Here is a 13,989-nt window from a genome sequence, read left to right on the forward strand (position 1 = left end):
AGGCGTCAGGGTCGGGATCGAACCCACGACCTCTTGTATACCAGGCGAGGTCGTTACCATCTCCTAGCCACCGTGATGATGATGAGAGACAGAGACACGCAAACTCCAAATATACAGCAGCGGCCGGCATGGTCAGGCTCGGGATAGGATCCACGACCTCCTGTATACCAGGCGAGGTAGTTAACATCTCCTAGCCAGAGTGATGTTGATGAGAGAGAGATGCAGAACTCGAAATATACAGCAGCAGCAGACGTCAGGGTCGGGATAGAACCCACGAACCTCCTGCCCTGAAAACTTGAGATCGCGTCTCCAAACCCACGGGGACGAATGTCTGTGGGTGAGCGACCTTGCCCAAGCCCTGGGCCAAATAGCCGCCAAGTCACGGCCAAGGGTGTGACCCCTCGCGATGGTGGCATCTATAAGAAGCGTCAACCACTCCCTGAACTCTCCAGAGACCGGGGGGTGGTGAGAAGACTGGCACAGCAGACAGTCCATCTCTCTCTCTCCATCTCTCCCTCTGAGTGCGTGTGAGTGAAGTTGGTGGGTGTCTGTGTGTGTGTGTGTGACCTTGACAGCTGACCCCCGACAGTCCGCTAAAGGCAACACGAAGGAATCTTTGTCCTTGTGGTGCGAGGTCTCCACAACCGCACCGCCAATCGCTTCTCGATCCTCCTTCTGCTGCTGCTACCCACGCGAAACTTGATCTCCCACTGTCATCATGAGGCTCGCGTTGGGTGCCCTCGTGGTGGTGGTGATGGTGGCCGCCCTGGGGGTGGAAGCCACTCACCTGAGAGGTGGCACCATCTCCTGGATCCAGGAGGAAGGTGGCAAGGTGAGTGTGTGTCTGTGGGCGCGTGTGAAGTGTCGAGTTGGCAGAGTGGTCGTGGCAGCGGGCAGTGGCCAGCGCTAAGCTGCGCTTCGAACCCGGCGACCCGAGTTCGATTCCCGCTCACGGCCAACATCAGTGATTGTTATACCTTGAAACAAAAATATATTTGTTTTGTCCCTGGGTTGTAAGTGTTATTTCCTAATTGCTTATGCCTCAAAAGTGCAGAAAGTGGCTATTATTCTTATTACCCACCAACTTTGCTTTTGTGACCAGGACAGTGATATTTTGAAATGTACCTATTTTCAATGAGAAAAAAGGGTAAATTTGTGTCAATCCTTCACGTAAAGTCCTGGTCACAAAAGCAACGTTTGTGGGGAATAATAATAGCCACTTTCTGCACATTTGAGGCATAAGCAATTTGGAAATAACACTTATTACCCAGGAACAAAAATCGATCGTGTTACATAGTGAATTATCTGAACCGGTCTTGGGCCTCCCCTAGGTCGACTCAGCCTCAATGAAGACCCACCCTAATGGAACATCTTTGCCGGCTAAAAACATTTAGGCTGGCCTGCCTATGACCCATCCTGGGATTTAACCATGCTGGATTGTGTGAGGAGCTCACAAACCCTTGAAAGATCTGGACAAAGTCCCATCGGTGAGCTCCTCCAGCAGCCAAGGCCACGTTGGCTGTGTCATGTAGCCCGCATGCCCAGCCACCGCTAAACGGGCGCGGCACGGGCTAGAGAAGAGATGGAATGATGTGGTACGGGAGGACGTGGAGCTGAGTGGACTTACCGATGACTGGTACCAGCGGTGTCAAGATCGGCCTCTGTGGAGGAGGCTCGTGAAGGACGCTGCTACTGGGCAGTTGGAGGCAGTCGCCCTCCAGCAACGTAATTTATGGACGGCCCCTAAGCCACACTTTGTTGAGTGGCTGTCACTTGCGATGGGCCAGGTCGCTTAGGGAACGACGACTTTAGAAAGCTCAGTGGGCAAATTGCCTCGGTGAGGATGGAGGGGGCGGGTGGATGGTCTGCTGTTGTATCTGGAAGTGACACAGCGGATTTGTTTAACCTGACGCGTAACCGTTTGCTGTCCTGAGAAAAGAGCTTTACGGCTCTTCGGATTCCTCCTCCAGCGGTATAAAACGCTGATTCTGACCTCTCGCCTCCCTCCATACCTCCCCCACCACACACCAAACAAAGACAAAGGCCCCCGCGTGTAACCTTGATAGACTGTTGGGGCAAGTGCTGTTAGCGAGCGCTTATGAAGGCCGGCACGATACACGAGGGGGTTGGGTGGCCAGCACCACGCCCGGCCGCCTTTGTCTCCCCGGTGGCGATGTTTAGTACACTACCGCACCGGGTAATCGATTGAGGCTGAGTTGACCTAGGGGAGGATGCACAGGACCGGTCGTCATTGTGGCGTTGGTGGCCGTGAGTGGGAATCGAACTCGGGTGGCCGGGTTCGTGGCGACAGCGCACTAACTGCTGAACTACTTTTCCCCCCACCACACCACCACACCACCACACCACCACGCCACCACCACCACCACACCACCACACAACCACCACACCACCACTACCACAACCACCACGCCACCACCACACCACCACCACAACACAACCACCACACCACCACTACCACAACCACCACGCCACCATCACACCACCACTACCACAACCACCACGCCATCATCACACCACCACACCACCACCACAACCACCACGCCGCCACCACCACAACAACCACCACGCCACCATCACACCACCACACCACCACCACACCACCACCACGCCACCACTACCACAACCACCACGCCACCATCACACCACCACACCACCACCACAACCACCACGCCGCCACCACCACAACAACCACCACACCACCACCACAACCACCACGCCACCACGCCACAACCACCACGCCACCACCACGCCACCACCACAACCACCACACCACCACCACAACCACTACGCCACCACCACGCCACCACTACAATAACCACCACGCCACTACCACGCCACCCACAACCACACCACTACCACGCCACCACCACAACCACCACGCCACCACCACCACACCACACCACCACGCCACCACCACAACCACCACACCACAACCACTACGCCACCACCACGCCACCACTACAACAACCACCACGCCACTACCACGCCACCCACAACCACACCACCACCACACCACTACCACGCCACCACCACAACCACCACAACACCACCACAACCCAACCACCACAACACAACCACCACCACCACAGGTGCGTTTCAACTACATGCTGGCCTGGCGCAGGACCTCGGACGAGGGAGCGAAATGCACGGACGCAGACATCGACAGCGGAGCGCTCATCAAGTCCAAGCAGAAGTGGAAATGCCGGGAGGGGTGCCAGGGCTCGTACTCTCTCAACTTCGTGTGCACGGAGCAGAACGAGAACTCCAACTGGATGATCGGTGCCTCCAGCTTCGAGTTTGACGTGCCAGCCTCTAAGCCCACCGTCGTATCGTGAGTCGCCGTCATCGTCTGTGTGTGTACGTGTGTGTGTGTACGTGTCTGTACGTCTGTGTGTGTGTACGTGTGTCTGTACGTACGTGTGTGTGTGCGAACGTCTGTGTACGTGTGTGTGTACATGTGTACGTGTGTGTGTACGTATGTGTGTGCGTGTGTGTGTGAACGTCTGTGTACGTGTGTGTGTACGTGTGTCCGTGTGTGTGTACGTGTGTCTGTAGGTATGTGTGTGTGTGTGAACGTCTGTGTACGTGTGTGTGTACGTGTGTACGTGTGTGTGTACGTGTGTCTGTACGTATGTGTGTGCGTGTGTGTGTGAACGTCTGTGTACATGTGTGTGTACATGTGTACGTGTGTGTGTACGTGTCTGTACGTATGTGTGTGTGTGCGTGTGAACGTCTGTGTACATGTGTGTGTACATGTGTACGTGTGTGTACGTGTGTCTGTACGTATGTGTGTGTGTGTGCGTGTGTGTGTACGTCTGTATACATGTGTGTGTAAATGTGTACGTGTGCGTGTACGTGTGTCTGTACGTATGTGTGTGCGTGTGTGTGTGAACGTCTGTGTACGTGTGTGTGTACGTGTGTGTGTACATGTGTACGTGTGTGTGTACGTGTCTGTACGTATGTGTGTGTGCGTGTGTGTGTGAACGTCTGTGTACGTGTGTGTACATCTGTACGTGTGTGTTTACGCGTGTCTGTACGTATGTGTGTGTGCGTGTGTGAACGTCTGTGTACGTGTGTGTGTACATGTGTACGTGTTTGTGTACGTGTCTGTACGTATGTGTGTGTGTGCGTGTGTGAACGTCTGTGTACGTGTGTGTATGTACGTCTGTCATCTCGGTCATCTCGGTCAGTCGACCCGTGGCATCTGCGTCTGCCCCGTGACCTCCTGCCAGCGGGCGTTCGACACTTCACGTGGTAGCCTCAAGGTGCACATGGCCTGGCACAAGCGTCGTGGTGACGTCACCGCCACTTAGTGGCGAATGGCTGGTGTTGTTGTGTACGTGTGTGTACGTGTGTGTGGAGGCTGACACCCACCTCCCCGCTCCCCGTGAGCGGGCAGGGCGCGACGTCCACCCCCTCCACTACCCCCTCTTCGGCCACTTCTCGCCGGGCCCACCCCGATCTGGTGATCGGCCCCTCGCACCAGCGTCCTCTCTGAGGGACATACTCTTAGGTTTTGTCGGTAAAGTCACGTAGGTAAAAAAAAATTTTATTAATAAAAGTAATAATAGAAATTATTATGTTATTTCTATTATTACTTTTATTAATAATTTTTTTTTTTTTATAAAGTCACGTAGGTAAAAAAAATTAATAAAAGTTATAATATTAATTGTTATGTTATTTCTATTATTACTTTTATTAATTTTACTTTATTTAAAAAAATAAAAGTAAAATCAATCAAAGTAATAATATAAATAATTATTTTATTACTTTTATTAATTTTAATTTTATTTTTTTTACCTACGTGACTTTACCGAAAAAACCTAACAGCATGAATCCTTGCAGTCACGAAAGCTTCAAATCTGAGGGACATGGCTAAGCGGTTGGCTCCCCACCGCCCGGAGTTATCCCACACACACTCCCCACGTACACCACCACTCATGCGGAGGTGGCTGCGTGGACGCGCGGTGCCCGTGCGTTCGTGTGGAGGGGTGCGTGGAGATGGCAGCGCTGGTGGAGTTGCTCCGTTGCTGTGTCACCACATGTGTACGTGTGTGTGTGTACATCCTCATCCTCCTCATCCCCCTTCTCCTCGTCGCCCATCTCTCCCGGCAGCTTTGACGACTGCTGCTGGGTCAATGCGCTGGTGCAGAGGGCGGGCGGCCTCGTGGAGGCGTCCGAGTGGGACTGGTCGCTCATCACTGTGCTCAACCCGGGCGTGCGCAGCGACACGGGGGCTCCCAACGTCTCGCCCGTCACCGCCTCCAAGCCGCTCATCAGGTGCCGTGGGTGGGGGGGGGGAGGTGTGGGGGAGGTGGGGGAGGAGATGTGTGGTGAGGTGGGTGGGAGGTGTGGGGGAGGTTTGGGGAGAGGTGTGAGGGGGAGGTGGGGGGGGAGGTGTGAGGGGGAGGTGTGGGGAAAGGTGTGGGTGGGAAGTGTGGGGGAGGTGTGGAGGGAGATGTGTGGTGGGGTGGGTGGGAGGTGGGAGGGAGGTGGGTGGGAGGTGGGGGGAGGTGTGGAGGGAGGTGTGGGGGGAGGGGCAGGGGGAGGTGTGAGGGGGAGGTGGGGGGGGGGGAGGTGTGGGGGAGGTGTGGGGGGGAGGTGTGGGGGGGGAGGTGTGTGGGGAGGTGGGAGGGAGGTGTGTGGTGAGGTGGGTGGGAGGTGTGTGGTGAGGTGGGTGGGAGGGAGGTGGGTGGGAGGTGGGTGGGAGGTGGGTGGGGTGTGGAGGGAGGTGTGGGTGGGGAGGTGTGGGTGGGAGGTGGGTGGGGTGTGGAGGGAGGTGTGGGGGGAGGTGGGGGAGAGGTGGGTGGGAGGTGGGAGGGAGGTGGGTGGGAGGTGGGTGGAGGTGTGTGGGGTGTGGAGGGAGGTGTGGGGGGAGGTGGGGGGGAGGTGTGGGGGAGGTGGGGGGGAGGTGGGGGGAGGTGTGGAGAGAGGTGGGTGGGAGGTGTGGGGGAGGTTTGGGGAGAGGTGGGTGGGAGGTGGGGGGGAGGTGGGTGGGGAGTGGGTGGGAAGTGTTGGGGGAGGTGTGGAGGGAGGTGTGGGGAGAGGTGTGGGGGGAGGTGTGAGGGTGGTGGGGGAGAGGTGGGGGGAGGTGGATGGGATGTGGGTGGGATGTGGGGGGGGGGGAGGTGTGGCGGGAAGTGTGGGGGGAGGTGTGGAGAGAGGTGGGGGGGGGGGGAGGTATGGGGGTAAGTGTGGGGAAAGGTGGAGGGAGGTGGGGGGAGGTGTGGGAGAAGGTTTGGTAGCGATGGTGGCATTTACATCTGCAGAACGTGGAGAACCAGTGGCATCAACATCTGCAGAACGTGAAGAACCAGTGGCATCGACATCTGCAGAAGGTGAAGAACCAGTGGCATCTACATCTGCAGAACGTGAAGAACCAGTGGCATCTACATCTGCAGAACGTGAAGAATTAGTGGCATCTACATCTGCAGAACGTGAAGAACCAGTGGCATCTACATCTGCAAAATGTGAAGAACCAGTGGCATCTACATCTACAAAACACGAAGAACCAGTGACATCTACATCTGCAGAACGTGAAGAACCAGTGGTATCTACATCTGCAGAACGTGAAGAACCAGTGGCATCTACATCTACAGGAGATTATCCAACCTTCAAAGCCATTCCTCGTGTTTAGTGTACATGCCGTACAACACGTTTGCAACCGACAGGGAGTCCAATCGACTTACGAACAGTACCTCTGGAAAACTAACTCGTGCGTAAGTGGTCCTCGTACACTCTTGTGATGCGTCATTGTTCATTCATTCATCATGCTTCGTGCCGACCCCCCTCCCCCCCCCCCAGGCTGAAGGCTGGCTGCACCACGGTGTGGAACATCCCGGTGTACGATGCCGATGGGGACACGGTGCGGTGCCGCTACGCCGAGAACGGAGCACGCGACGAGTGCGGAGGCATCTGCGGAGTCGCCCCCTACGGAGTCCTCGACGAGGTGGGGGGTGGTGGTGGGTGACTTGGGGGGGGGGTAAGGGGGGTGGGTGATGGGTGCTCAACCTGTCCATATTTATAGAATTCAGAGTGACAGCTGTCGGTCGGTCAGTAGGTCAGAGGGTGATGGATGTGTGATTGAGCACTAGCTAGGACTCACTCCAGACAAATCACTCACTCACTCGCCCGCCCGCCCGCCCACTAATCTAGTCGCTCACGCACTTACCTACTCAGCCACTCACCCACGAACTCACCTACTAATTTACTCAGCCACTCACCCACTAGCTCACCCACTAATTTACTCAGCCACTCACCCACTAACTCACCCACTCATTTACTCAGCCACTCACCCACTAACCTACCCACTCATTTACTCAGCCACTCACCCACTAACTCACCTACTAATTTACTCAGCCACTCACCCACTAACTCACCCACTAATTTACTCAGCCACTCACCCACTAGCTCACCCACTAATTTACTCAGCCACTCACCCACTAACTCACCCACTCATTTACTCAGCCACTCACCCACTAACTCACCTACTAATTTACTCAGCCACTCACCCACTAACTCACCCACTAATTTACTCAGCCACTCACCCACTAGCTCACCCACTAATTTACTCAGCCACTCACCCACTAACTCACCTACTAATTTACTCAGCCACTCAACCACTAACTCAACCACTTAATTACTGAGCCACTCACCCACTAGCTCACCCACTAATTTACTCAGCCACTCACCCACTAACTCACCCACTCATCCACTAACTCACCCATTCATTTACTCACCCACTCATCCACTAACTCACCCACTCATTTACTCACCCACTCATCCACTAACTCACCCACTCATTTACTCACCCACTCATCCACTAACTCACCCACTCATTTACTCACCCACTCATCCACTAACGCACCCATTCATTTACTCAACCACTCACCCACTAACTCACTCACTCATTTACTCAGGCACTCACCCACTAACTCACCTACTCATTTATTCAACCACTCACCCACAAATCGAGCATCTTCGGTCAATTCATTCGCTCGCTCGCCCACCCACTCACTCAGCATATGACATCACTTTGCCTTTGACATGTTACTACCTTCCACCCTCCCCCCCTCGCCACACCCCCCCACCCACCCTCCGCACAGGCCGCCTGCGTCATCACCTTCACGGCCCCCGCGGACGCCGACGGCCTCTGGGCCCTGGCCCTGATGATCGAGGACTCCGTCAACTCGTCGCTGACCGTGGGCTCACTGAGCCTCGCTCCGGGCGACGCGCTGTCCGGCATCCCGCTGCAAGTCCTCCTTCAGTGTGAGTCGGCCTCGCCGTGGTCTCCGTGTACTCAAGGCAGAGGTCGCAAACAGGTTTTGATTCCTTACCCGTACCCGGCTGCACCAGGGTCGCAAACGGGTACCCATACCCGTACCCGGCCAGGTACGGGTAGCCGTTCCCTACCCGTACCCTACCTGAAATGAGTGACAAACGGTTACTCACCAGTGACTCACGGCCTACCCGTACCCATACCCGGCCGCACCAGGGTTGCAAACGGCTACCCGTACTTGTACCCGGCCGGGTACGGGTAGCCGTTCCCTACCTGTACCCTACCCGAAATGAGTGACAAACGGTTACTCACCAGTGACTCACGGCCTACCCGTACCCATACCCGGCCGCACCAGGGTTGCAAACGGCTACCCGTACCCGTACCCGGCCGGGTACGGGTAGCCGGGTATCGGGTAGGGTACGGGTATCGGGTACCTGGTTGCGACCTCTGACTCAAGGGCACCACCGCATTGCAGAAATAAATGTGCAGAGGGTGCTGTGAATGCAGTGGGCGAGGCGTGAGAGCAGTGGGTGGGCCTATGAACAGAGTAGGCAGGGCTTGTGAGTTGTGGGCGGGGCATGAGAGCAGTGTGCGAGGTTTATGGACACGGTGGGCGGGGCTTGTTAGGAGTGTGCGGGGCCTAAAGTTGGTGTTCGATCCGTTCTCTAACGCTGCGTTTGGTTTTCACAACGCCGAATTGGATATATAACGCGATGATGAACGTATTAGGAAACGCATTTTTTACGTCACGGGGATGCGGATTATATACGTAACGCGATTAGGGATTAGCAGTTGTACGTACGGCTCCATCGGTATAGCATCATCATCCCACTGGGTATTGGGATGCTGATGGATGCTTCTACCCACGCAGCCTGTGTGCAGGCCCCGTGTTACGCATCTCTCGCGATATCGCGGACTCGGCTCTGTATATTATTTATGATCGCGAGATTTTTCCGTAACGCAGCGTTCTTCTGGAACGCTACTACAACCGCCACGTTACCGGAGAAGCAGAGACTGTAGTTTTATAGTTTGGATGACGACGATGACGATGATGATGATGACGACAATGACGACGATTATGACGATGATGACGACGATGATGACGACGATGATGACGATGTTGATGACCATAATGATGATGATGACGACAATGACGATGATTATGACGATGATGACGATGTTGATGATGACGACGATGACGACGGTGATGACGACGACAATGATGACAATGACGACGACAATGATAATGACGATAATGATGATGATGATGACGACAATGACGATTATGACGACGTTGATGACGACGTTGATGATGATGACGACGATGACGATGGTGATGACGACGACGATGATGACAATGACGATGACGATGATGATGATGACGACAATGACGACGATTATGACGATGATGACGACGTTGATGATGATGACGACGATGACGATGGCGATGACGACGACAATGATGACAATGATGACGATGATGACGATGACAATGACGACGATGACAACGGCAGAGACGACAACGATAATGACAATGATGACGACGACGATGATGACAACGATGACGACGATGATGACAACGATGACGACGATGATGACAACAATGACGACGATGATGACGACCATAACAATGACGACGATGACAATGACAATGATGACAATGACGACAACGACGACGCCGACGACGCCGCCGCTGATCGCACGATGCCGTGCCGCTGTCCCGTCGCGCGCGACGCAGTCGAGCCGGCGCTGTCGTGCGAGATGCCGATCTTCGTGGGCGTCACCCCGGCCAGCGGCGCCTCCTTCACCGCCAGCCAAGGGGTGCTCTTCGAGATGAACATCGACGTCGAGGTGGCCGCCAACTCCGCCAGTTCGTGAGTCAGCGTCACGTCCCGCAGTGCTGCTGCGAATGGTGGTGGTTGTGGCCATGGTGGTGGTAGTGGTGGTGGTGGCTATGCTGCTGCAAATGGTGGTGGTGGCCATGGTGGTGGTAGTGGTGGTGGTGGCTATGCAGCTGCGAATGGTGGTGGTGGTGGTGGTGGCCATGGTGGTGGTAGTGGTGGTGGTAGTGGTGGCTATGCTGCTGCGAATGGTGGTGGTGGTGGCTATGCTGCTGCTACACGTGGTGGTGGTGGTGGCTATGGTGCTGCTGCTACTGCGAATGGTGGTGGTGGTGGTGGTGGCTATGCTGCTGCTACACGTGGTGGTGGTGGTGGTGGCTATGCTGCTGCTACACGTGGTGGTGGTGGTGGTGGCCATGGTGCTGCTACACGTGGTGGTGGTAGTGGTGGTGGCCATGGTGCTGCTACACGTGGTGGTGGTGGCTATGCTGCTGCTTCACGTGCTGGTGGTGGTGGTGGTCATGGTGCTGCTACATGTGGTGGTGGTAGTGGTGGTGGTGGCTATTGTGCTGCTGCTACACGTGGTGGTGGTGGTGACTATGGTGCTGCTGCTGCTATACGTGGTGGTGGTGGTGGCTATACTGCTACTGCAGTTGGTTGTGTTGATTGCCATTATAACATCTCGCCACCGCGGCAATGCAAAAATAATATACAAGTAAATAATTCAACAATCACAATCACGCCTCTGTAATGCCACGCGTGCCCCCCTCTCCTCTACCTATGTGCCCCCCCCCCCCCGCCCGCCTTCCCCCACCCCTTCCTCCCCCTCCTCACCCCATGTGGACCCTCCCCTCTCTGCCCCCCCACTGCCCCCCCCTACATCTGCTGCTCCTCTCCCCCTCTGTCCCCCAATTCCGTACTGCCCCCTCGCTCCTACCCCTCCCGTCCCCATGTGCACGCCCGCTGCCCACCCACCACCCCCAGAGTGACGATCCCACGGCTGGGCACGTTCGCTCCCGTGGGAGTCGTCAAGGCGCCCGTGGTGGTGGACCCGGGCAACCCCAAACTCTTCCACACCAAGGTGTCGTGGACGCCGGCCAGCAGAGACATCGGCAACCAGAGGGTTTGCTTCTACGCCTCCGAGAGTACCACGTGAGTGTGTGCATGTGTGTGTGTGTCTGTGTTTCTGTGTATGTCAGTGTGTGTGTCTGTGTGTGTCAGTGTGTCTGTGTGTGTGTCTGTGTGAGTGTGTTGAAAGATCTGGACAAAGTCCCATCGGTGAGCTCCTCCAGCAGGCAAGGCTGTGTTGGCTGGGTCATGTAGCCCGCATGTCCAGCCACCGCATGCCCAAACAGCTTTTGTTCGGCCGGATAGAGGGAGCTAAACGGGCGCGGCACGGGCTAGAGAAGAGATGGAGTGATGTGGTACAAGAGGACGTGGAGCTGAGTGGACTTGCCGATGACTGGTACCAGCGGTGTCAAGATCGGCCTCAGTGGAGGAGGCTCGTGAAGGACGCCGCTACTGGGCAGTTGGAGGCAGTCTCCCTCCAACAACAACGGAGGGCGGAGGAGCGACGCTCACAACAACGAGCGGAGTGCTGGGTGGATAAAGCACAGCAAGTTGGCACAGTAGGGGGCACAGGTGGTACATCAGCCAGTCATCTCAGTCATCTCAGTCAGTCGACCCGTGGCACCTGGGTCTGCCCCGTGACCTCCTGCCAGCGGGCGTTCAACACTTCACGTGGCCTCAAGGTGTACATGGCCTGGCACAAGCGTCGTGGTGACATCACCGCCACTTAGTGGCGAATGGTGGTTGTTGTTGTGTGTGTCTGTGTGTAGTGTAGCGGTTAGCGCGCTGCGCTATGAACCTGGCGACCCGGGTTCGATTCCCGCTCACGGCTAACACCAGTGACGATTATCTGAACCGGTCCTGGGCCTCCCCTAGGTCGACTCAGCCTTAAATGAGTACCTGGTGCGGTGTGTAAACATCGCCACTGGGGAGACAAAGGCGGTCGGGCGTGGTGCTGGCCACCCACCCCCTCGTGTACCGTTCCGGCCTTCATAGGTGCTCGCTAACAGCACTTGCCCCTACAGTCTGTTAAGGCTATACGGGGGATCTTTGTGTGTCTGCCCTCATGTCCATTTGTTCCCACGCTGCCCCTACGTCTAACACCGTGGGTGGCACAGCAAAGATTGTGGACTAATCTCCATCTGTCCCACTCTCCCTGCCTCCGTCTCTCCCTGAGCCGTGATATCGCTCGTACAAGTTTTTTTTCCTGCCCAGGCCGTCTGAATGATTCGCTCTTTTCTCTGTCTTCTGTTTTGTGTCTTCAACTCCGAAACTAGACAAGAGACAGAGCTCCGATGCGTGACCATCGTCGTTCAAGGTAACAAACGCAGCGAGTGGGCAAGTGCTCAATGGGCTGAGCCACCCCCACCACCCCTAATTTACCTCACCCACCACCTGTCCCACCCACCACCCCACACCACCTACCAACTCACCCATCAACCCACTTACCTCACCCACCACCTTACGCACCCACCACCCGACTCCCCCCCCCACCAACTCACCCATCACCCCACATACCTCACCCACCACCCCACCCACCATCTGACCCACCACCTCACCCCACTCACCAACTCACCCATCACTCCACCCACTTCACCCATCACCCCTAACCCACTTCACCCACCACCTTACCCATCCACCACCCCACCCACCAACTCACCCATCACCCCACCCACCAACGCACCCACAACCCCACCCCATCCACCACCTGACCGACCACCTCACCCACCACCCCTAGCTCCACCACCATGGCTCCACTACCATAACTAGTATACCACACTATACACTACACTATAAGATACACTATACACTACACTATAAACTACACTACACTATACACTACACTATAATTGTAAACGCTGTAGTGGGTTTCACTCTCCAACACACAACCAGTGAAGTGCTGTAACTAGTATACTACACTATACACTACACTATACACTACACCATAATTGTAAACCCTGTAGTGGGTTTTACTCTACAACACACAACAACCGGCGTCGCGTTGTAACGAGTAACGAATTGGAACCACGTTTTGTTCACGTGACACAAACATCCTCAACGATTGGCTGCGCCGGGCGCCGGTCAGCGGATTTAAACGACACCACGTTCATATTTACGCGATCTAACCCCAAAACAAAACAACATCTGCTGTGGGTAACAGCTGTCTTTGTGGATTTCACCCCCCCCCCAAACCCTCTCACAGCCGGTTCCGTGCCCATCTCATTCAGCTTCGACAACACCTCCGGCAACGACGTTGCCATCCAGTGGACCGTCACCTTCAACAAAGAGGTGATAGGGCGCGCGGCATGCGCGCACGTGAGGAGGCTCGCGAAGGATGTTGCCGTCGCAGTTAGAGGTAGTCGCCCTCCAGTAGCAATGGTCGGAGCGCTGGGCGGATAAAACGCAGCAAAGTTGGCACAGTGGCGGAGGGGGGTGGCACAGGTGGTGGTGCATCGACCAATAGTCAACTCGGTCCGTCAACACATGGCACCTGCTGGGTCTGTCCATGACCTCCTGCCGGCAGGCGTTCAAAACTTTGCGTGGCCTTTACGTGCACATAGCCTGGCGCATACGCCGTGGAGAAGTCACCGCCACCTAGTGGCGAATGGCGGTTGTTGTTGTGTGCACACGCGAACAGTGGCGATGTTTACGCACCGCATCAGGTACTCATTTGAGTCGACCTAGGGGAGACTCAGGACCGATTCAGATAATCGTCACGGTAGTTGGTCGTAACGACTAATCGACGGGCCTCCATAGAGCCCAATGTGTAGTGTATATAAT

The 13,989-nt window shown here is 55.7% G+C and overlaps 1 protein-coding gene across 1 annotated transcript in view; it reads left to right on the top strand.

Moving 5' to 3' along the window:
* Positions 1-472: 472 nt before the first annotated feature.
* Positions 473-13,989, top strand: part of LOC133359829 (IgGFc-binding protein-like) — a 46,595-nt gene continuing 33,078 nt past the window's right edge. The window contains exons 1-9 of the mRNA XM_061578369.1: positions 473-832; positions 3,111-3,352; positions 5,137-5,301; positions 6,826-6,970; positions 8,127-8,289; positions 10,038-10,173; positions 11,125-11,292; positions 12,486-12,526; positions 13,412-13,497. Of these exons, the coding sequence (XP_061434353.1) occupies positions 719-832; positions 3,111-3,352; positions 5,137-5,301; positions 6,826-6,970; positions 8,127-8,289; positions 10,038-10,173; positions 11,125-11,292; positions 12,486-12,526; positions 13,412-13,497 (1,260 nt within the window). The 5' untranslated portion in view covers positions 473-718. The remainder of the gene's footprint in view (positions 833-3,110; positions 3,353-5,136; positions 5,302-6,825; positions 6,971-8,126; positions 8,290-10,037; positions 10,174-11,124; positions 11,293-12,485; positions 12,527-13,411; positions 13,498-13,989) is intronic.

The sequence above is a fragment of the Lethenteron reissneri genome, chromosome 66 (assembly GCF_015708825.2).
Source record: "Lethenteron reissneri isolate LAM-NWPU_2019-01 chromosome 66, ASM1570882v1, whole genome shotgun sequence".
Lineage (NCBI taxonomy): Eukaryota > Metazoa > Chordata > Hyperoartia > Petromyzontiformes > Petromyzontidae > Lethenteron > Lethenteron reissneri.